Source organism: Ictidomys tridecemlineatus, chromosome 1 (assembly GCF_052094955.1).
Source record: "Ictidomys tridecemlineatus isolate mIctTri1 chromosome 1, mIctTri1.hap1, whole genome shotgun sequence".
Classification (NCBI taxonomy): domain Eukaryota; kingdom Metazoa; phylum Chordata; class Mammalia; order Rodentia; family Sciuridae; genus Ictidomys; species Ictidomys tridecemlineatus.
Genome location: NC_135477.1, coordinates 37626178 through 37650987, shown reverse-complemented (window position 1 = coordinate 37650987; position 24810 = coordinate 37626178). Strand labels below are relative to the sequence as shown.

The window sequence follows — 24810 nt, the reverse complement described above, 5'->3', positions numbered from 1 at the left end:
GTGCACCAGGAAGTTGCTCCTAGCCTTTCTGTCCCCCAAAAGTTCCATGGGGATGGACATTCCTTAAGATATTCAAGAAACAAGCCAAGCAAGATCCTGTGGGCCTCCCACCCAGCCAAATCAGTGCCCAGAAACAGGCAAGAAATGTCCGCTTCCAGGGCCTCCTGTGCGACATCAGCTAGGATCCTTTTGCAACAGGCCAAGGAAAAACTTTAAAGCAGAAGCTCCTACCCTGCTCATTTTAGTCAGCTTTTTCACTGCTTTGACTACAGGACCCGACCAGACAACTGTAGAGGAGGAAAAGTTCATTTAGGGGCTCACGGTTTCAGAGGTCACAATCCATAGACTGCAGACTCCATTCCTCAGGGCTCGAGATGAGGCTGAACACCATGAAGGAAGAGAATCTCAGCGGGAAGCAGCTCACATGATGATCAGAAAGAAGAGAGCGAGAGTCCACTCTCCAGTTACAAAATATAGACCCATAGCCACGCCCCCAAATGAACCACTTCCTCCAGCCACACCCCACCTGCCTCCAGTTACCACCCAGTTAATCCCACCAGGAATCAATTCACTGATTATGTGAAGGCAATAACCCAATCATTGCTCCTCCAAACCTTGTCTCACATGTGCCCTTCATGGAATTCTGATATTTAGCAAAGCACCTCTCCCTGTTCCTTGTCATGCGTGGACTCGAGGAGATTTGGGGAGAAGGGAGATTTCAATGGGAGCCCACATTTGTCCTCCAAGAAGCACCGTGGGGCATGCGTAGGAACCGGCCCAGCCTCACTTCCCTGTCTTCATCCACGCCGCACCAGGCACCTCCTCAAGTCCCCAGACGCACTGCGGAACCCAATGGAGGGGTGAGGGAACTTCAGAGCTAATGAACTTTAATCTTCTGGCGAACACTACAATTAACGCGCCCCAAAGTACAGTTGCTTTGTAATTAGATTGAAGAACAAAACCCAAAACACTCGTCCGGGTAAAGTTATTGTCGAACTTCTTCCGTAGGTTTCCTAGCAATTAAACTCACTTGCTCATTTCATCTGGAAAAAGTATTTATTACTTCAATTTAAACTAATGCCATAATGATACGATGTGTGTTATTAACCAGATCTCTTGCCAACGCAGTTGAGTCCTCTGGTCTGCTCTGCCAGGGGGCTGGAAAGGACATGCTGTCAGCAAGGAGGACTGATTAAAATAGCATTTGTCCTAAAAATTCTCTTTCTTCCAGGAAGTTTTACTTCAGGAAGATTCTAGAGGTGAGGCCCAACAGCTGTCAGGTGTTTGCTATGGGAACAAAGAGGGTCATCCTGCTGAGGCGTTGTGGCTCACAAGGGCCACGTGTGCTCAGGCAGTGAACCTCAGGGAGGCTGGGCAGCTCAGCCCCACCATGGGGCTTGGATGGCACCCTGCAGGTCAAAGAGCTACCTCCAAGCTCTGTCTCCCCAGGTACCAAGAACACAAGCAAGATACAGTTGAATTTCTGCAGAACAAGTCAGGACTGGGATTCACCAGCACCCTTGGGATTCAGCAGGCCTCCTTTGGACCACAGCTGGGCAAAGTTCCTGAACGGTGGATCTTACTGAGCACTTAGCAAGCACCAGGCACTAGGCTAAGCCCTTTATGTAAATGAGTCATTTACTTCCCACACTGACCCCATTGGACAGAGAAAATTATCTTGTCCCCGTTTTACAAATGAGGAGATTGTTGCATAGAATGGTTAAGTGACTTGCCCAATGTCATACAGCTACAGAAGCAGATGTCGGATTCATTCCAACAAGACTTCTCTAGAGCCCATGCCTTTAACTGCTAAACTCAAGGGCGATCCTCAGCCAGGGGAACAAACAGCCACATCTCTTGCACCAAGATTCTCCTGAGGTTCTCCATGCCTACACCCACCGTTGTGAGGAAAGAATTCTGACCACTGCCACTACTGGTCCCCACACATGGTTTATTGTGATCACACAGACCATTAGCCTGTGCCAGGCACTCCGCCACATGCTTTCCCTTATGGCTCAGAAATTACAATCCTGGTTCCATAGAGGAGGAAGCTGAAGCTCAGAGAAGTCACCATGGGCGGTAAGTAGGAGGGACAGAGTGGTAAACCATGCTTTCTCCAGTTCCTTATTTATTTTTGCACTTGATATAAAACTCATAACGTAGACGAAATTGCACAGGGAAAGTACATCGCCCATCCCTGTCCCAAGAATTCCTTATAATGACTGTGTGTCTATTCAGAGATGCACACCAACAAGCTCACATTTGCACAGCCACACTCCCCAGCACATTCTCTCACTTTGCTATTGTCAGCAAACATTCACTTTTCTATTAAATGTACACATTACAATTTGCTGAAGATGGATATTTAGGTTGTTACTCATTTCTGCTGTTACCAACAATGCTGCAATAGATTCTTGCACATTAAAAAAAAAAAAAAAAAAGTCCACCTGTGGTGCTCGCTACCCACAGTGGATCCCTGGATAGTCTGTCCAGCATCCCTGAGGTCTCACTGCCCATGCCCATGTGGCACCTGTGAGCCACTCCATCTTCTCAGCTGGCCACCCCAGCTGGTTCCCATAGCAAACACCTGACAGCTGTTGGGCCTCACTTCTAGAACCTTCCTGAGGTAAAACTCCCTGAAAGAAAGAGAATTATAGGACAAATGTGAGCAGAGATGCCCAGGCTTGGGGAATCAGACCTGGCCAGTTACCACTCACCAGTCACATTCTAGAGCAACTCCATTCACATCTCTGAGCCTCAGTTTCCTCATCTGTAAAGCAGGGACAGCTCAAACCCACCTCACGGAGCTGGTGCAGCTAAAGCTTCTTCATGGCACCCAGCACAGGAGCTGGTGGCCACTGGCTGGAGGCCTGGGTCATCTGGGAAGTTCAGTCCTGCCTCTGGTAAGACTCTGGGCCCACAGTTTGTCCTCAATCAGATCATAATTCCTGTTCATGTATTGGTTTCTTTCCTTTTATTTATAGTCAATCAGTCTGAGCTGGAGGCAGTAGAAGGTCTAGAACCTTCCAGCGATGAAGGCCACACCATCTCCTTTGTCTGCCCCTAGATCCCTGGACTGAGGATTAAAAACAGGACCCCAGGGTACTAGCCAAAGAAGCAAGTTATGGCTCCCAGGGATTCTGAGCTCCTCATTGAGGCCTCTGTGACCTGCCCCAATCTGTCCCTCCAGCCTTGTTTCTGGCCACCACCCATAATGCAGCCACGTGATCTTTCCTCTTCTCATCGCTCCCAGGCCTTCCAGCTTATTCTTCCCTCTGCCTGGAACATACTTCCCAGTCACGCCTCTCCCCTTTGCCCTTTGCTGGCGTAACTTCTACTTGTGCTTTATGTACTTGCTTAAATGTCAGCTCCTCCAGGAAGTTCTCCCTGACCCCCCTGTCACAGGCTATGCTGGATGAGCCTGAGCCTTCTTCAGTCACCACCAAGAACATGACCAGTCCCGCGGTCATGTCAGGGCAGGACAGGGCTTAGGTGGGAAGGATGCTGGGTCACAGATGCAGAGAGAGGTGGGCTCACCTCAGGGGCCAGGCAAAGCTTGGACTGGGCCCTAGCTGTAGATGTCCTGCCAGGTGAACAAAATCTGCTCTCCATGCAGAGAGCAAGGTTTCAAAAGGAAACTATCAGTATGACATCTGGGTAGGGAAAGACTTCTTCAATAAGACAAGCAAGAGAACTAACTATAAAAAGACAAACACATTTGACAACAATACAATAAAGAACTTCTGTTCATTGAGACAAGCAACTAACTGAAAGGAGATACTTGTCACACATAGCTTACAAAAGAAAGGGCTCGATGTAAAAATTAACAACTACAAACAGGCACTTCATAGAGAGGAAAATAAAAATAGCCCATGAAGACACATAAAGATGTTCAACCTCATTTATCACCAGAAAAACGTAAATCAAAATCAGAGTAAAAGAACATTTTGCACTAGAAATTTAAAATGTACAGACAATACAAAGTATCGGTGAGATCCAGCACTTAGCGAATCACCCTACACAGCAGAGGGTGGCATAAATAGGTAGGAATGCTTTAAGAAACAATTTGATATAAGTGAATAAAGCAAAACATGCATTGGCCCTTTTAGGACAGCAGCTCTCCTCCTCCAAATAGACTCTCAAAAACTCTTGCACACAAACACCAAAAGAGAAAGTTCTTATCAGCGTTATTTGTAATAACAAAAATCTGGAAACAATCCAAATGTCCAGTAACAATAAGATGGATAAATAAATTCAATATACTGTGAAAAAAATGATTAATATACCCACATCAAGTGGATGAATCTCAGAAACCTAATGTGGAGTGACAAAAGCAATCACAGAAATATACAGAAGTGTTATTCACATATGTAAGATTCACAAACAGACCAATTAAACAATATGTATTTGAGGATCCATAATTATCAAGTAAAGCCAGAGACTGATTAGGACCTAGTGAAAACAGTGTTTAAGTCCTTGTAGGGGAGGAAATGATGAGAGTAAAGTATATAAGGGCTTCTTTACATTTTTTTTAAACTGACTATGGGTTCTGGGCATTCACTTTATTATTTTTTAATTTGACATATGCATTAAAACTATGTATAACTTTCATTCTATTCAAAATAATTTTAAGACTAGACAATGACCATCATGCAGAGCCCTGAGATTTTATTTTTGCAGAATCCTAGCTCTCAAGCCATCCCAGGCCTGCAAGCTGGACAAGAGACCCAAAAGGGTCTACCAGACCTTAAAGATGCTAAAAAGAATCCTTGGACTGTGACTTCAAATACCAGCTCTGTACAGCACTAGCCAAGTTGCTATACCCCTCTGTTTCTTCATCTAAAATGAGTCCTTGGCAAAATACACAGTACATGGTAGAACTCAGTGAATATTTGCTGAATGAATGAGTCAGTGATATCTAAGATCCCATCACAACTATAACCCTCATCCAAATGTAGAGGGAAATTGTGGCTACAGCTACTAGCACCCACCCCCAATACACACACACACACACACACACACACACACACACACACAAATATCCCAACATTTTAAGTGGCAAGACAGAAAGTTCTCTGTTCTCTTTCATCCAAACTTTTGATATTTTAATGTTACAGATTTTCTATCCCAAATGTCAGTTTCTCTTTTATTTTTCCTTTTGCTGTCACAACAAGCACACAAGTATATTCCATGGAATTTTACCAAATGGCACATCTCATATTTTGTAAACCATATACACACAAACTTCTCTCTCACCCTGCATTAGTCAGCTTTCTGTCACTATGATGAAACACCTGAGGCAGTTAATTTATAAAAACAGAGTCTTATTCTGGCTCACAGTTCTGGAGGTTCAGGTTGAAGATCTGGCAGACTCATTGCATTGGGCCTCTGGCAAAGGAGCCTCATGGTAGTGGGAGTGCATCGTGGAGCAAGCCACTAATATCACAAGCCAGGAAGCAAAGAAACCGAGAGACTGGGGTCCCACCATCCCCTTGGAGGGCACACCCCCAGTAATCTAAGGGGGCCCCACCAGGCTCTGCTTCCTATAGGTCCATAACACCTCCCAAAAATGCTACCCTGGGGACCAAACCTTTAACACATGGACTTATGAGGGACATTAATCATCCAAACCAAATTCTACCTCAGGGACCATGGCTTTTCCTGCTCTGATCTCTGGCTCTTTTTTTTTTTAAGAGAGAGAGAGAGAGAGAGAGAGAGAGAGAGAGAGAGAGAGAAAATTTTTTGATATTTATTTTTTAATTATCGGCAGGCACAACATCTTTGTTTGTATGTGGTGCTGAGAATCAAACCCGGGCCGTACGCACGCCAGGCGAGCACGCTACCGCTTGAGCCACATCCCCAGCCCCTGATCTCTGACTCTTAATTGAAATGCCCAGTCCTCGGGTTCCAGCCATAGAAAAACATTTGGGTTTAAAGGGAGCCTGATGGGCAAATGAGGAAGAATCAGGTCTCACCCCACAGAGTAGGGGTCCTACGTATAATGGTCACTAAAGTGACTGACCACAGCAGGCTATGGCATACTGAGACCATTCTAAACCAGCCCTGCCTCCTTACTGGCATCAATTCTGCTTGGCTGGGGATAGGAGAGAGAAGCTGGAGCCTAGCAAGCCCCAAATTCCAGAAATCAGATGGTGCCTTGGCTAAGAGCATGGGTCTTAGAGTCAAAAATCTCTCTCTGAGCCCCCTTTTCCTCGTTTGTACAATGTTCCACTAAGCCTACCTCAGAGGGTATTGGGTGGCTTAAATAAAATAATGTATGTAAAGACACTTACAGATCAGCACCAAGAAAAGTCACTACATCCCCCAACCACTCTGTTTGACTTTGGAAGAAATAAAACAGTCTTTACACTCAATTTGCTTTTTAATTGGGCTCATCTGCAGCTAGTGCTGCAGTGAGTGGGGTGGAGGAGGAGCCCTGGGAGCTGGAGGCACCATTTGTCTTGGCCATATCAGCAATGAGAATCCACCATAGCACTCACAGTTCACTGCCAGCAATGCTGAAGGAGAAACCCACATCACTTCTTTCAGGGCTGGGTTGCTGCATGGAACAGCACATGAGCGTCTACCACCCTGGCTCACCTAACATGGGCACACTGGAAAGTAAGATGGAAGCTCTCTGCCCATGAAGGGAATAGCCAGGTCAAGCAGAGAGTGTCAAGAAGTTACACCTTTACAGTAACTTAATCCCAATAGATTTTCAAGTGAGGAGGCCAATGACCTTGGCAGGCAAAGGCAGGGGGTCCCGTCCAGATCCAAAAGCTCTGGCCTCCAAAGAGCCTAAAGCCAAATAGGTCAGCACCTTGGATAGCGCTAAAGGGGCCCACTGCTCTGACAGGCTTCCCAGTATATATGGTAGGTCTGAGGTCCCCCATTCACATCCCTGGCCAGATTAGACTCAGCAAACACGGCAGCTCACTGCCAGTCCCTCCTTTCCACTGTGGAAGCCTCACAGAGCCACCACAGTACCTAAAATTGCTGAACCCACATACAGCCTCAGAATCCTACCCAGGGACACCTCAGCCAGCGGTCCACAAGTGATCCACTGAGCGAAAGCTACTAGTCACCCTGCATCTTTACAGAATCAAAGGTTAAGGGTGGTCTAGTCAAAAACTAACTTAAACTTCACCAAAGGTGGCAAAATCATTCACATCAGAAAACAGGGGCACGTCTTTGGGGTTGCTAGAAGGTTCTGGGTGGGGTAGGAGAAGAGATAGGCAGGGCAGTGTGTCCAAAGGATGAAATAGTTGCTTTCCAGTTGCCTACCCTCACCCTGATTCAAATGTCAGCCTACCCAGTGCCCTTTACTGTCTCCCCATCTCTCCTCTGTCCTGTGAGGAAATTATTTAGCAATTCCATGTCTTTGCCCATGAGTTTGTTCACTTGTGACTACTTCTTGAGAGGATTCTCTATGCCAGGGACCATGCTGAGCAGCAGCAACAACACAGCAGTGAAAAGCACATGTCCCCCTCTCCTGGAGCTGAACACCTGGTGAGGGAGTCCAGTGTCCACTGAGGACCAGCCCCAGTGAGTATAAGGATTAGCTGAAGGCAGGCTGAGCTCAGAAGAGCGTATGGGCAAGATACCAGCTCTGCAGGACAGGTGGGATCAGGATGTCTTTCTTTGAGGACCTGCTTCTTAAGCTAAGTGGGGATAAGGGATGAAGCAGGGAGAAAATACCCAGGTTGGGCAAGTGCCACCAGTGTCATTCAATCTGCAAGGATCACAGGAGTTTGCACAGTGAGCAGACTGGAGTGCTACTATGGCTAAGGTTCCCCAGGCCCTAGGGAGTAGGCCAGAGTAGAAGGGAAACAACAGCAACTGGGAGAAACAGGCTGGGAAGGACCTGAACACAAGTGATGCCAGGGCATGCCCCTGCCCTGGTGGTGTCCACACCTCCCACAGGGCCCATCCTCTATGCAGACTGGACTTCTGGGTTGAAGCACAAGCCTAAAGAATTTTCAGGGGAAGGCCTGAACCCTGCAAGATGTTCTATGTCACCTAGGGACTGTTACATACCTCCTCAAGGACCAAGGACTAAGCAGGGGTGGGAAGGGGAGGCCAGGTCCTGGACAGAGTCCAATCAAGTCCCCAGAGCCTCAGGCCACCCTCGTCCCCATCAGCACCTCATCATTATTTCAGCACAGAAACTGTTTGCTCTTTCAATTCTTCCTGGAAGGCTCCAAACAGCATATTTATTCAAGAGCTGAGGACAGCATCCCAGTCTTAGGGAAGCAGAGTATTTAGCAAATGCAAACATATGCTGACTTCTTTTCTTAGTTACATTCTTGGCAAAGGAATTATTTCACCAGGAGACAAAATGGGACTTCCAGAGTTCACCCATTCCATCCTGCTCCAGCCCATGGGGCTACTGACCCTCACTAGTACCCTTTGTCCCTTAACACATAATGGGATGGCTGGGGCTATAAGGTGGGGTAAGATAAGGATCCCTGTGAGAAAAGAGCCCTGTATCCTGACTGGTGGTCACACAAATCTGCACATGTGATAAAACCACCCAGACATAAATTCATACCCAGAACAACATGTAAACTGTGAACAGAGACCATGGACTTACCTGATCCTGGTTGTGATACTGTACTACAGTTACCCTTGGGAACTTGGTTGAAGAGCACATGGGATCTCTCTGCATTATTTCTCATAAATGCTTGTGAAACTCAATAATCCCCAAATAAAATATTTGTAAATGAAAACCATTTATCTCAGAACTTAGACTGATCTTTTTATACAGAGAAATCATAAGTAAACATGAACCATTTCTCCAAAGCCCATCTCTATGGTTTCCTAACAAGCACATTATACTTTTTCTCATACGAGAGGTCTTCAAAGAAGCCATGTTTATCTATGCAGTATCCCCAGCCACAACAACCCAGGCTGGCCAAGGGACACGCTGGGCATCCCTCCCTCTGAACTTTGCCCTAGATTGAGATCCTGAAACTCAAGTCAGATCATGGTAGATGAAGGCAAGGAACCAAGAAGCTCATGCAAATATCCAACATGAGGGTCAATCTTTAGAGGGGAGGCCTCCAGGAGGACCAAGATGGCAGCCTCCACCACTGCCTGCATGCAGCTCTTCAGATCCCTGCCAGCAGTTTATTAATATTTTATTGAAAACTCTTAAGATGATTCAAACTTCAGCTGTCATGATAAGGTGCTGTTGCTAAGCAACTTCAGTGCCTATCTTCAGAACTTAGAAGGTCTTACCCTACTCATGAAGCTCAAGGTTGGGCCCAAGGACCCCAAGGCCCACTCAGCAGAGACCACCAACCACCCATGCACAGCCCAGCCAGTTCCCAAGAGCTGGGCCACCTTGGGTGAAGCCACACCTCTGAGGTCTCCCAGAACCCAGCCATCCCTGCACCCTAGCCCCAGAGCAGCCACCTACCCACCCCCCACTCACCATACTCGCTGTCGTAGAACATGACGAACTTCTGCCAGCGCAGCTCTGTCACCAGCCTGAGCATGACGTCGTTGAGACGGACAGGAGGTCTCGAAGCCAGTGTGTAGGCCTCGCCGTCTGGGCTGGGGTTAAGGTGGCAGGCGGTGCGTGGCGACCCCCCGGGGTTGCGCTGGACAAAGAGGTGTGGGATGTGCATGGCATCTGTGAGGGACTGCAGGGCGTTGGCAGATGCACAGCCGGTGGATGTGACCAAAGCCAAAATTCCCTGGGTCATGAGGTCACAGGCTAGAAAGAGATGGGAAAAAAAGGTAGGGTCACCATCAGCAAAATGCTTCCCAGGCTTTGATTCACACAGCCCGTGCCTGGCAGCTCATGCATGCACGAGGCCCCAAGATGCTCCCTCCAGGGACCAAGAACCCAGTCACAGGGTAGGCCAGCAATTCTCATGAACAGTCTCACTGACAATCTTAGCTAGACATTCTTGTGCCCATTTAACAGATGAGAACATGGAGTTTAGAAGGGGAAAAATTATTTACCCCAGGCTACACAAAGAAGGATGCTAGAGTAGGGATCCTTCTCAAATCTGCCTGGCTCACCCAAGAGAGCTCTAATCTAGTGATCCTACCCAGGACCATGAGCCCTTTTAATAGCCAGAAACTTATTTTGTGAATGTGGGTATCCCAGCAAGCTTGTCATAGGCTGAGAATATGCTGTGTGCTCTACAACTATTGGAAGAACTGAACTGATTAGGCCTGAAAGGACTGAATTATATCAGAAAAGCAGGTAGACATGTCCTTACCCCCATAGAACTCAGGCAAAAGAAAAGGCTGAAAACCAGCTCCTCTGGCCAAGTCCCTTGAGTCCTATCATGAAAATATTGGGTCAACCCCCAGATGAAGCAGTTTTCTCCAGAGCCCAGGCTGTTCCAAAACCACTTGAAAAATCACAGAAGATGACATGCCAGCAGCTCAAAAGCTTACCGCGGACATCCAGGAAGAACAGACAGGGCCGCCAGCAATCTTTTCCAGGATTAATGCACTCAGGAACTCAGCTTTTGAAATCACTCAGTGACCACTAGGGGCGCCCCTTTGAGCCACACACTTGGGCCTTTTTAGGACATCAGACCAGCTAATAGAAAGACGCACCTCCCATGCCACAATCCCCCATGCCAGTTTTGAGGCAAACATTTCTTCCGAATGCTTTGTGTGATGGCAGGAATGTGGGAAAGCAGATGCGGTTTCAAAACACAGCCTGTGAATGGCAGCAGGCCATCTGCTGCACGCAGCAGACTTTGAACAACTTTGACAATGTGATTCTTTCGGTCGGGAGCCCTTGGGTTTAGGTAATGCCTCTGATAGGGCTGGGGGAAGGAGGCAAAGAACAAGGGAACCCACCTCCCAAGGAGAAGGCAACAGAAGGCCAGGTCCCTCCACACTCACCAGCATCCAAGGTGGCTGCTCCCCTGCCAGGCGCTGGACTTGCCCCTCATGAGCATCCTAATGATAACTCATATTGCACATTCTCCCTGCTGAATCTGCTGCCTCCAGAGCCAGGGACTGGAAGTGGTTACACAAGGGACAATGAAGTCTCTCTTGAGAATCTCAAAGCCACCCAAATGCTCTGCCCTCACCCTCCCAGTCTTCACAGAAATCCAATCACATCCTGCACATTTAGAGCCCAGGGGCAGCTCCCAAGAGCCTTTGGGAATAGAGTCAAACTCCATGCCTGCAGCCTCATACTCCCTGCCACACTTCTGCCCACTAGACTCCAGCCAACTACCCACTCTTGGCCCCCAGACTCAACTCTTCAATCTGCATGCCTATTCTTATTTCAGGACTCAAACTCTACTTCCCCAGACTAAAGGCCCCTTGTTGCAGGATCCCCTGTTTTCCCTGTTATAGCACTGCATGGTTGCCTGACTCACTGTCTGGCTCTTCAACTTGATCTCAAGCTTCAAAAGGACACAATCAGTGCCTACTGTGTTCACTATCCTCCCACAGGCATAGAAGTGCACAGCACACAATAGTCAGTAAAGACTCGTGCAAGGATACCGTGAGCCCTGAGATTTTCATGCTCCCTGGTGAATAATTCCTCTCTGGGCACCCATCCAAACTGTAGGAACAGCACTAGGTCCAAAAGCAATGCAGAGGACACTTAGCAATACTCCTGGAATATTGCTGACAATCTAAAAGACGCAAATAGGTAAGTGGTTATGAAAGCGCTCCATTTGCCGAAAGCATATGCAGCCTTTAAAACCATTCATGAAAACATCACAATAACATGGGAAAGTGCTCATCATAAAAAGGTATGTGAAAAATAATGCGAAATTGTATGTGTTTTATGATATCAATTAAATAAAACTCAACACGCATGAAAGAAAAATCAGAAGGAAATCATGCAAAATGCTAGAAGCGACTGCAATTTATAAGAAGCCTAGAAGTGGTTCTCCTTCCTTTCTATATTTTGCCAAAAATTTCGTGACATGAATAGGTAATTCCTTTAGAAAAGGAAAAAGAATCCTCCAATAATGGATAAGCACGAAAGCTCTGTAAGAGGAGGGATGATTGTGCCAGAATTTCCTCTGGGCCAAACTCTGTCAAGCCGTTGATATATGTGAATTCACGTCATTCTCAGGACATCCATGGAGGGAAGGGATCACTGCATCCATTTCCCAGATAATGAGATGTGAGACCACACAACCGTCAAGGGACAGGGATGGACGGAGATGCCACCCAATCTCTTTCCAACAGTGCCAGAGACACGGGGAATATTTCTGAGAAGCGGTCAAGTGAAAAAAAAAAAAAAACAGGATACAAAATTATACGCTCACCCTGATTACAACTAGATAGAAAGCATCTGTATGAATAAGGCAAGAAAAACAAACACTAAAAGCTAAGACACAGCTGATGAATAGGTTGTTCTTTCTTCCTTTGTACAGACTCTCTTTAATGCTAAGATATTGCATTTATAATCTTAAAAAGCAATTTTATCAAATAAACTGAACATAGTGGGGCCATAAATTGTCCCAGGAACTCCAGCAATTAGTTGTGGAGGGATGATCCCAGCCTGGGACATTGGAGAGAGAAACCTCCTGGCAGCCACCAGTCACTCCAGGCTCTATCACTCCCTCTGCCTAGCTCCCTCCCAAGTCACCACCTGACTCCCAATAGTAAACCCTATGAAGTCCCCAATTCCATACCCACCAGGCTCTAAAGTCACAGAACCTCTCTAAGCCCCAGTTTCACACATGCCATTTTGCACTGGGGACAGGGAACTGGCTCCTGCCCCCCTGCAGCCTCACACTCCCTACCACACTTCTGCCCACTAGATTCCAGGCAACTACTGTTTCATGCATACACTCAGCACACCCACCCACCCACCCACCTCGCTCAGGCCCCTGCCCTAAGCACTTGGAATCCACCCAGGAGACAGATACCACAAGTTGGCCTGAGAGAGGAAAAAAAGAAGACACTCTCAGGTTCATAAAGAAGTGTGAAGTGTGGCTGGCATCAGAGCCTCAAAGGGAGAAAAGGATTTAGACCAGCAGAAATGCGGGGGAAGGTTGTTGAGAGGGGATGTAGCAAGACAAAGACCCAGGAGCCAGGAGGCACACCTCACCAGGAGGGTGCAGGAAAAGATCTCACAGACCCAGTTCTGATTTTTACCTTCTAGTGAGTAGCCATGTGGTCCTGGGCAGGTCTCTTTGCAGAATCTCAGTTTTCTTTTTAATGGAGATAAGAATCTCCTCCCAGCAGAACGAGGGGACCACTGACTCAGAACACAGATTATAACTGTCACAATGCACTGTGCACATAAAGATGCCAGACATCAGTTTCTCAGCCCTTTCCTTGGACCCTCCCCCTCTCCCCCCTCTCAACTTCTCCATCCAAGTCATGCCCAGGATCTTAAGCACTGGTCGTCACACCTGAGATCCACGTTGCCCCTCATGCTGACAGCCCTCCCTCATGGAGGTGGGCATGGCTGACCCACCCTTGTGCAGCCATCTGCAGCATCACAAGCCACCCAGTCTCAGCAAATGGGGTGGGTAATTAAGGCTGGAAGTCTCTCCCAGGCGCTAATGGAGAGACCCAATGCGAGTCAATTTTCAATCCACTGTGAATGGCCTGCTAATTGGGGCACTGTTGAAATGATGGTTATTTGGAGGCTTCTAACATAAAAATAATAAGATCAAAATACATCAGATCAAAGCCAAATTAGCTATTAGCTTAATCAAGGTTATGTGAGAGGAGACATTACACAACTTGTGCCCTGGTTGTGACAACAGATGCTGAACTCCTGGGTCTGAGTTTGGACCTTGTTGTGGACATGCTGTGGGACCTTAGGTGAGAGGGCAATCCTCTTGGGGTTTCTCTCCCTGCCCCTCTATGCACACACATCAACATCAAATCAAGATGATGGTATTCATTCCCCAGGGCTGTTGGGTGCACTCCATGAAAGGTTTTTATCTGTGGAGAGCAATGTGCTGCCTGGCACCTAATGGGACCTCAGAAGTCAAGGTCCTCTGGCTTGGAGCTTAGAGGTATTTCCTAACTTCTCTGGAGGATAACAGCTTTTGTTATCATTCTTTGCCTCCAATATCACATAGTCATAAAACTGATTTCTCTCTTGATTACAGTGCAGACTTGATGGATTGGTAAGGGCTCCCTGAGCAGGATGCATTGGTGGGGAAAGGAAGGAAGTAGAAAGGAATCATAATGAGCAGCTCAAGATCCCTTCCCAGAGCTCTGGCCCAGGAAAGCAGAGGGTCAACATGAAGGCAGGTAAGCCATCAGCAGCTTCCCAGGAATTGGGAGGAGAGAGGCTGCTCTGAATTCAGGGTTGGCACTAGAGGAGAAGAGCCATGGAGCTCATCTAGGACTCCTAGACATGGCCCCCCAATCCACTATCACACTTCCATCAGTTTCCCTAGGGAAGATGTCAGCATTCAAGGATCTGGTTAATATATGCCAGGTGCAATACTGACCACCTAACAGGACAAACTCTCACTCACTCTCACCCTAGTTTTCTTATCCCTTGGTGAGAAAATTGAAGCACAGAGAAGGCTGGCTGGTCATTTGACAAGTGCTACACAGCCAGAGAACTTTAGAACCAGGTCACCAGGAACCTCCACTACCAATGATGGGAAGAGACAGAGGCCAGCAGGAGACAGAGCCCGGGACTCTGCAACTGATCCTACATCCCCTTCTCTGGGTAGAAATCCCAGGGCAACTCCAAGCTTAGCACTCCCCAGGGAAAAGCAAGCAAGCAAGAATATGTCCTGCCCTGAATGAAAGCAATGCTTCAGCCCATCAAGTCATTTGGTACCTGACTGCAGGGTGGGTACTAGAGATAAGAGAAGTGCCTCCTGCAGATATTGAGGTCATTCTGGGCACTCTTCTCCATCCCCATAGGGATATCTATAAAATTCCCAGGACAAGGCTATGGGAAGCAATGCCCCACAAAGTTTATGCTAGAAGAGACCCACCCTTCCAGTGCCTATGCCTGATAATGATGCTGGCCACTACCAGCTCTGCCCTGCCATCTGCCAGGTACCTTGGATGCCTCAATCCCTAGGCTCAGCCACAACTACTCCCCCTGAGAACCAGACCTGAGAGGAAATCCATCCATTGCAGACCCTGCTCCTCTGGGATCACAAACTCCCTCAAACAGCAGCCCCTGAGTTAGCTGGTCTCTGGCTACCCCCTTATAAGAACAACCTGAGGTTTCCCGACGGACAAGGAAAGAGAGAACATCCACCTGGGGTAGAAGCCTGGTAGGTGCTTCACTTCACCTAGGCTTAGCAAGGCTTGACTGGTCTCTGCAGGCAACAGGGCAGAACTCTGAGCAGAACCAATTTGAGCCCTGCCTGCCCAGAAGGAATGACCTCTCCCCAAGGGAGACCAGAACCTCTGCCAGCCCTGAGGCTGCTCCCTCAAGCAGGGCTCCTAGGGGCACCTCATGCCTCCAATCATCTTAACAGCTGCAGGCACCCAATCTCCCCCACCCCTGCCACCCTTGTTATCTGAATCCTTCCTTTCCTCCTTTAAATTGGCACTGGCTTTATGAATATTTGAATTGTAATGGCTAATGCTTTAAATTAAGGTAGCATTTATAAATACTTTATGGCCAATGAATAATTGACCAAATTTAGTATTGTCATAACTCACAGTAAATTATTGATCTATGGAGAATAAACATTTTTCATCTTTTATTAAGACATACAAAGGGTAAACAAATTCATGGAATGAGGCCACATGGGGGGGCAGGGCTGTAAAAGGCCAGCTCTAAGTCTCTGGCCCTGGAGGGCATGGATGCTCCCCCAGGCTCCCCATGGGAAGGTGCCTCCTCCTGAGCACAGAACACACACTTGACCAGCAACCCTGTCCACCACTCGCTTTGGCCACTCTCAACTCTAGCTCTCCAAATTTCTGGAGACCTGCAAGCCCTTCTCTTCCTGCCTTCATTGCCCTCCTGGCCCAGTATTCTCTCTGGGCACTCTATTGCAGGGTCCCTCAGTCCCCTCTGTCTTCACATAGCATGGCCATGGAAACCTCAACCCAGGGTCAACCCACCATGGATCAACCGGCCCATCCACTACTCTATCCCTATAAGCAAGTAACAGAGGGTGGCAGAGAGAGCCACATAGCTGGCAACTTGGTGACCTTGCAACATTATTGTCACCAACCCCCGTGGGTTAACAACCCCCACTGTGGTCACCACCTCCCCACCCTGCTATTCACCATACTCCCCTTCTTTACTATTACCTCCCTTCCTATTGTCCTTGAGCATCCCAGAGTTCTGTCCATGTTCAGCTGATGACCTTGCTTCACTCTTCATCAATAAACTAGAAGCAAGCATCCCAAGGAAGCTCCACTTCCTACCTCCAGATCTTCCCATCTATCTGCATTTGTACTGAAAGTTGAAGAAGGACGTCTCCCAGGTCTAAGGCTGCTCCCTGCTCCTGGGCTCAGGATGCCCCTGCCTCTTGCCTTCTCCCACACTCAACTCCATCATTTATGTCCTCTCTCTGTGGAATGATGCATCTTCCATTTGCCTCTGAATATTAAATCCTGGACCCACTGAAGTTTCCACATTTTTCCAGCTCATAGCCCTCCCCTGGGCTCCTAAGCCCCAGCCAACAGCCTACCTGATGTTTCCACTGGCCACTCAGACTTGACAACACAGAGTTCCCTGAGCTGATTCCTCAATCTCAGGAAAGTGGCACCCCCATCTACCCACTCGTTCTTGCCGCTTCTTACTTTCTCAACCTCGGCACCTAAGTCATCAGCAAGTCCTAGATGTTTTATCTCCCAAATATAACTTGAATCTGTCCACTTTCCTCCATTCCACTGCCATCACCTTGGTCCAAACCATGGTCTCCCCCAGTGTGGGCCCATACACCTGTCTTTTCTACATGTCACAGTGATCTGGCCATAATGAAGCTCCAGACTGTGTTGTCCCTGCTTAAAACCCAACTTCCCATTGTCCTTAAAACAAAACACAGGGCCCTCAGGGCTCTGGGTATCCACACCCACGCCCTGCCTTCCAGGGAGCCAGACTTTGCACAGAAAATCCACATCTCAAGCCCTTAGCCCTGAGGGTCTCCTCTCCTACTCCCCAGACTGCCCACATTGCTATGCCCACACCTGTTGCCTAATCTTCCTCCTCTATGTGCTTTGTGGGTAGCCATCACCCCTCCAGAGAACTTTCACAACCCCTAATCTTCCCTCACTGTGGTTTACTTTGTAGCCATTGCCAACACTGGCCTTGGTAGGCTATTCTGTGCCACCGCTGAGCAGCAGTCTCCTGCCCTGGCCCATGGGTGCATGTGCAGGCACCCACACAGCTTATGCTCCCAGGCCCTGGTCAGGTGCCTGCCCTGGAGAACAGAGGTGCAACCTCTTTAATGCTCAAAACAACTCTGGGAGAGAAGAATTTTCAAACTTGCCAATTGCTCTCCATGCCCCCCAGAAAAAAAAGCCACATCCCATAATTTGAAGGAGAGTTAGTTTCTAAAAGTTGACACTCTAAGGAGGGGAGCCAGGAGAACTCAGAAGGAGAAAAGGGGGAGTGGGGAGCAAAGTGTCAAGCCTGAGGTCTGGTCTGGGCAGAGCACCTGGGCAGCTTCTCTCCTGGACAGGACAGGAGCCTGCGTGATCTTCTGGCCTCAAGCTCAGCCCAGCCCAGGAAAGTCTAGGACAGTGAGGCCAAAGGGAATAGGGACTGTCACCTACAGCATGTGGGCAACTGGCTCAGGCAGGATACACAAAGCCAACCAAGAGGATAGGGAAGAGCTAGAGGCGCCACGGGGTCTCTGGGGCCTCATCCGTCTGCCAATTAATGAATCAAAGCCGATTCCCTGCTCCCACGGGTTGGAAATACAGGGAACACTGGGTGGGATCATGCTCACTTATTTATAGCTCTCCAGCTCCTCGTTAATGACTTTTACTGCTCCACCAATGGAACACCAGGCTCCTGGCCGAGGATTCACACAGAAGCCTACAATGAAAGTTAAATCAGGACAGTGAGGAGTCCTGGTCATGTCTGCACAGTGGAGCGCCATGAAGAACCTCAAAAGGAGCTGAGCACTAGGGCTTCCTGCAGCACTCTCAGGGCCCCAGGGCCCCTCAGTCCTTGTATGAGTTTTCCTCCTCACCCTGCCTCTGAATGTCTGCATCCCTCCTGCCACCGCTCTAGGTCCACCCACATCCCTCATTGGCCAACTGGTCTCCCTGCCTCCCAGCTCTCCTTTCTCCAGGCCCCTGTACAGACCAGAGTTCAACACCAAACATGCCCTTAAATACCTGGTATGCTCCCTGCTGTCAGGGAATCGAAGTCTAGCCGGTGACACCAGCCACCAACCCTCCACTTCACACAACAGGAGGGGACCATTCTGTTTTCCAACCTTCACATGCCCCGTGCTCTCGTGTGTTCATACCTAATCGCTAACTTAGCACATACTGGTTCCCTTTTCCTGAAAGGCTCTTTCTTCTCTACTTTGCCTTCAAAATCCTACTCATTGCTCAAAACCCTTCCCAAATGCCTCTTCCTTTGTGCAACGGTCTTTGACTTCCCCTTGCTATTCAAAGTTAGCCATTCTTTTTCCTGCAAGTCCAGGAACACAGAGGCCCCATGGTGCCTCTGATGGTCTAGTGGTTAGGATTCTGTGCTCTCACTAGGAATACTTTATCCTAGCACATTTCTATTGAATATGTATTATTATATCACTTCATGCCTAATTCTTAAGATCCAAAGAAGAGAGACCGAGGCCCATGGCTTTTTGAATCTTCAGGTTCAGGCCCTGGTACAGAGATGTTCAGAGGACATTGGGTGAAATAAATAAAAGCACAGATGTATGAATACTAAAGAAGTTGTCGGAAATATCAATGTTATAAGGTAAACAAATAAGCCAGAGAATCAATGGGATGGCTTATGGAAAATAGTGACTTGTCCATGAACAGGGCTACCCTTGGGCAGCACAATGAAAAGAAAGATCTTGGACTATGGGGCCTCCTAGACTTGGCCCAGAACCCAGGCCCTGTGCAGATGAGCCAAGGGGCTCAGGCAACTCACTTCATCTAATTCTTCATCAGTTGTTCATCCAAGAAGGAAGAATTGCTTAGGGTTGAGAACCCCAGGGGAAAGCAACAGTGTTGTCCTGGGGCTGACAAAGGAAGGGAGAGACAAGCAGCCAGATTTGAGGATGGTTGGTTCCATGGAGCCCAGAGACAGGAAAATTCAGGGGTCAAGGCCATGAAGCAGAATTGGCTCAGGGAGGACAGAGATGGAAACTCGGTCAGTACAGGGAGCTCTCTGGGGAGCTCCATGAGACCTGGGTGGAAAGATTACAAAAGTGACATGGGACATTTCATCTGCCACATCCAGGGCAGTCTGGGACCAGAAAGGGTTACCAAGAAAATGCTTTAAGCTCTATTTAGAGAAAGACAGGGGAAAAGGTAGTGGCCGTTCTTTGGATAGGACATAAGGATGCGGGCCCTGCTCCTCCACACAGTTGGAGAGGAGGAAGGGAGCATCATCACAAATGACCGCCAGGTGCCACACTGGGGCCACCCACCTAATAGCTGAGCCCCATGACACCCCTGGGAGGTGGGTGCAGCTACCCCATTGTATACAAGGGGAACAGGAGCAGAGATCCAAGGTTAGAGCACCAACTAGAGCCCCAGGGGAGCCCAGGCTCAAACCTCAAGTTGCCTCTGACCTCAAAGTTAAATACATAGCCCAGGAGACAGACAGCCGTGTGCCCTCAGGCAGGCCACGTAACCTCGCTGAGCCTCCGTCCCTCACCTTTCAAAGGATAATAACAGTCCTCACCTACTAGGATTGTTGTGAGGATTAAACAAGGTAATTGATATAAAAGACTTTAAAACAATGGTTCAGTAAGTAGTAAGTGTTCCAAAAAGGATTAACTTCTGTTAGTACTTGGCCTTCTCATAGGGGAGGCTGCTGAGTGGGCAGTGGGGAGGATACTTGGGACTGACTCCATTCAGTGTGTGTATAAGCCAGTCTTCACATTACCACAGAGTGAAAACTTTATAGAAAGAAAGGGTTATGAGCCGGGCATGGTGGCACAGGCCTGCAATCCCAGTGGCCCTGGAGGATGAGGCAGGAGGATCCCGAGTGCAAAACCAGCCTCAACAAAAAGCGAGGCACTAAGCAACTCAGTGAGACCCTGTCTCTAAATAAAACACAAAATAGGGCTGGGGATGTGGTTGAGTGTCCCTGAGTTCAAGCCCCAGTACCCAAAAAACTAAAAGAAAGGGGTTATGAAGGTCACAGTTATCGAGGTTTCAATTCTAGATAAGAGGCCCCATTGTTTTGGGGCTCTGATCATGTCGTGGCAAGAGTGTATGGTGGAGCAAACTGCTCACAGAACAAGCCAGGAAGCAGAGAAAGCATGGGAGACCGGGGTCCTAGGAGCTCCTGCAGAGAGGCACCCCCCCCCCCGCCAAAAACCCCAAGGACTTTCCAATAAACCCCACCTCTTAAAGGCCTATAGCACCTCCCAACAGAACAACTGGGGACTAGGCCTTTAACACAGGGGTCTTTTGTTTTGTTTGTACTGGGGATTGAATCCAGAGGAGCTCCACCACTGAGCCACATCCCCAGCACACCCCACACCCCCCACTCTTTTTTTTTTTTTTAATTTTATATAGAGACAGGGTCTCACTGAGTTGCTTAGGGCCTCACTAGGTTGCTGAGCTGGCTTTGAACTCGCAATCCTCCTGCCTCAGCCTCCCAAGCCTCTGGGATCACAAGCATCCACCACCACACCTAGATAACAATGGGCCTTTGAGGGAGAGTCAAAGAGCTCTCTGAGGGGTTCAGCTGTATCTGGGTCCCCCACACATGAAGCTTTGAGGAACTACCCATATCCAAGCCGTAGCAGTGTGTCTGGAACCTGGGTATGGAGATAGGTGGAGGCCACTGACTCTGCCAGAGAGAGCTGTCATCTCAGCTCTGCTGAACAGAAAAGCCCAAGTCTCTCTTGACCGGACACCAAGCAGGATCCAGTCTGGGGGACAAGGGAGGGCAGAATCCCTAAAATCCCACCTGCCTGTGGAGTTAGATCTCCTGGAAGTAACACCTCTCCTGCAGTCACTGGACCAGGGGTGAAGAACATCCACTGAACTCAACAATGGGCTCAGGGAAAACCTGCCCAGCAGCCTATCCTCCTGGCCGCTCTCCTGCCAGGCCAGTCTCCTAGCAACAGACCACTCGGAGGCCCTGGACACCAGGACTGAGGAGCCAGAGCTGAGCTCAGATGTACACAGCCTGCCTTCAGCCCTTCCCACACCCCCGGGTCCCTGGAGCCAAATCCAATGACTGCTTCTCCTCTTTTGTCTCCTGAAAGGCAAGACCATCCAGATACCAGGCCCCAGCCCTGACTAAGCACTCCTTCCCATGCCCCAGTGACCCTCCCAGATGGGAAACTGAGGCTCAGTGAGGTTGCTGGTTCTCCCCTTCCATCTCAACCTATATCTGACTTCTTTCAGCTCTCTCTGGCTATCTCTAGAATCCTCCCATTGATGCTTCTTACTTCTGGGGCCTCAGTTCTCTCACCCTAGCACTCGCCCTCAGTGTGTGTGTGCATGGGTGTGCATGCAGGTATGTGCATGGATGTGGGTGGGAATCTTGCAATCTCACTCCCTGTTCCTGCCTGAGTCCTCTTTCCTTCATAGGACCTTCTGCTCCAAAGGGACAGAGAGCTCTATTCTGTGCAGTGACTCCTATCTCCATTCAAGGTTCAGAGGCTGTCCATCAGCCCAGAAGCTCTTCCTGGGAGGTAGTGTGAGTGGGGCAAAGAGAACAGACTTGACAATCCTGAAGCTGGAGCTACATCCCAGTTCTGCCACTGAGCTGCCTGTAGCCTGGGCTGGCCAGTCCACGTGTCCAAACTTTAGCGTTGTTTATGTTATACAATGGAGGGAGAGGAAGAAGGGTAGGGTTCCAGCACCTGTATCATACAGAAAGCATGAAGTCACAGCCTCTGGCACAAAATAATGTCTTGGATAAATTCTCAACCATTTCTCCTTGGGAAGTATCTGTCATTTATTCTTTCACTGAGCTGGTACTGAGTACCCTCCTTCCCAGCGCTTTTGAAACTGAAAGCCATGTTAGTGCAGAGACATCTAATAGCACAAAGGAAAAGGTGGCAGGCTGCTGTCTAGCCTACTGAGGGCTGAAACAGAAAGAGATGAGGCCTCCCCATCCCCCATGTAATAAGACATGATCTAGCACAAAACCACCTGTACTCAGATCCGTGGTCTGCATCTTACAGCTACGTGTGACTTTAGCTAAATCAGAACTTCTCTGTGACCCTCCCCAAAATGGGCTAACGATGGTGCCTGCCTCACAGAACAGAGAATCAAGTGTCAGAGAAACAAGGAAGCACTTTGACTAGCACCAGTCTGTGCAGCTACCTTACCACCTAGTGTAAAAGGAGAAGAAAGCAGCTCAGCCAGATGCAAAGCCAGTCAGGGCAGCAAGGCCTGAGCGGATGGTCAGTGGGATGGGCATGACTTAGGTATCCTTTGCTCATCTGTACTGCCCAAGCAGGGTGCCCAGGTGTAGTGCTGCAGGTAAAGAGCAAGGGGGCTGATACCCAGCCTGGTTTCACCTGCTGCAGTTACACAGGCCTTGCTTCCTAACATCTTCTCATTGTCCTCAGAGCCATTGTGGCAACATAGTCTTCAAAATTGTGAAAATCATGCCTCTTGTAAAGAATTGAGTCGGGGAGCATAGGGAGCTTCACCTACTACAACTCCACCTTCTAAGGGGAAGAAACACCCTGGGAACAAGGGTCTCTGTATGGGGAAAAGGAATGGTGTCAATGCTGGCCAAGCCCCAAAGCCAGCTTTCCCAGTATAACCAACCCCACATCTTGGGGAAGTACTGGCAAACCCTCAGGACATAGGCCATGGCCAACGACTCCCTGGCCATGCAGGTCAGCCCTGCTGAGCCCTACCTCAGGAGATGGCTCACTCCTGACCTCTTCTGAGAAAGAGCCCAGCTGGCCCAGGGACATTACCCATCTCAGCCCTCAGGTGCTTCGGAGCAGATGGGGAGAGAAATCAGAACTCTCCTACAGCCAGCAGGGATGAGAGGGGATCTTTGCCAGTGATAATGAAAATTTTCACAGTAGCAGATGCTCTGGGAAAATTGAAAAACAATACAACAAAATTCACAAACCAGAGAGGAACTTAAGAGAAACCTGGCGGGCAAGGCTCCACTTTCTCATCAACACCTCTCTGGCCATAAGAAGACAGATTGGGAGCCATTTCCTTCCCAGCAGGTAATCAAACTGTCCCCTGGAGCCCACCATAAATCTTTCCAAGCACCTACTATGCACTCAGCAGGACCCCCATGCTGGAAACAGAAATGACACAGATCCCGGCTCAGGCTCCGCAAACACAGGCCCCTGCAAACGCTGTCTGGAGGATGCTGGAGGGTGGGCTGAGATGGCTCCAGATCCCACAGGAAGAAAGCAGGTGGGGTCACGTGGCTGGAGGTAGCATGGGAGCCTTTCAGAAGATAGCAGCTAATGCTGGTACAGACACAAAGGACAGGCAGGCTAGCAGCCAGTGTGAACAGAGGTACCGCACAGCAGCCTTTGAGAATCTGCAGGAATTGACATGCACACTGGGGTGAGTGGTGGGACCATGGCCCTTGGATAAAGAAAAGGGTGGGGTGCACAGTGGAGTGCTGCAGGTAAGGGCAACACTCAGTTGAGGGTCTTTTTTTAATCCTAGGAGCAGCAGTGGGCCTTGGAGGGTTCCTCAGTTGAGGCAGGGTCTGCTCAGAGCTGCCTTTGGGAAGGTGACCCCATTGAGGGGGCATGTGGAGGGCTGGAGACTTCAGCTAATTCTTGTTCCTCACCCTGGCAGAAATGAGGACAAGGAATACAAGGGGCAGGAGGCAGCAAGGACAGAGCCAGGGGTATCACAGAAGCTGGAGTCAGTCAGGTAGAACACAGTGTGGGGGCCAAGCAGGGGGCAGGCCCAGGAGCAGACACAAAACTCCAAGACCCCAGGCACCACTCCAGGGCCAGGAGAACTGGGATAGTTTATAACCTTCTCTGTCACTCTCCTAGGCCTAGGACAGTGTCACTGCTCTCTCCCCCTCCCCCATTTGCAGAAGGGACTGGCTGAAGTTCGGTGATAAGAAGTGTCTCGCCAAGTACCATCCACAGTATGGCTGGAGGGAGGAGAAGTCAGACCTTATGAGACGTACATGCTGCCCACCTCCCAGCCCAAGCTTCCTGCCTTCAGGCCAAGCCAAGGGACAAGACAAGATAGAAGCCAGGTTTCCCAGCCCTTCAGTCCTCAGTTAGCACCTGAGTTTCCCTCAGGTGATTAAGAGATGCAATGAGATCTGAGTGCCCAGGGTTGGGCCAGTGAGCAAGAGTATGTCAGGGCAAAGAAGCAAAGAACTTTGTCCTGCTCTTCCCCTACAGAAGTTTCATGGAGGCCATGCATGTCATATGCTGGCAGACATGCTGGCTAACCTGGCAACTGGCAGGCAGGGATTTTTAGGCAGAGAGGCCTCTGAAAGATTATGCATCCTAGGAGAGAGCGCCTGGCAGTAAGGGGCATTGATGCTCGGAAACATCCAAAGTGCAGGGATTGTCACTAGTACTGATCACATCTAAGACTCTAAAGGCAGCAGCGGGTATAAGTCTATGCAGAGCTTGTTCACAAAACTCTCCAGGTTAGAATGAGCCCAGTCCACCCTTCTCTGTACTCCATCTTGGGGAGGTGGGGGGGGCACCCCTTGCTCACCACGAGAGCACCAGGGTGAAGCCAAGCAGAAGAGAGAATGGCAGATGTACACCCAAAGTAGCACTTCTTCAGGTG

At 48.9% G+C, this 24810-nt stretch overlaps 1 protein-coding gene across 3 annotated transcripts in view; it reads right to left on the bottom strand.

The window, feature by feature from the left end:
• Positions 1-24810, bottom strand: part of Grid1 (glutamate ionotropic receptor delta type subunit 1) — a 702171-nt gene that overhangs the window by 527298 nt on the left and 150063 nt on the right. For all 3 annotated transcript variants that reach the window (XM_078038861.1, XM_078038864.1, XM_078038852.1), the window contains exon 3: positions 9437-9721. In XM_078038861.1, coding sequence (XP_077894987.1) covers positions 9437-9721 — 285 coding nt within the window. The remainder of the gene's footprint in view (positions 1-9436; positions 9722-24810) is intronic.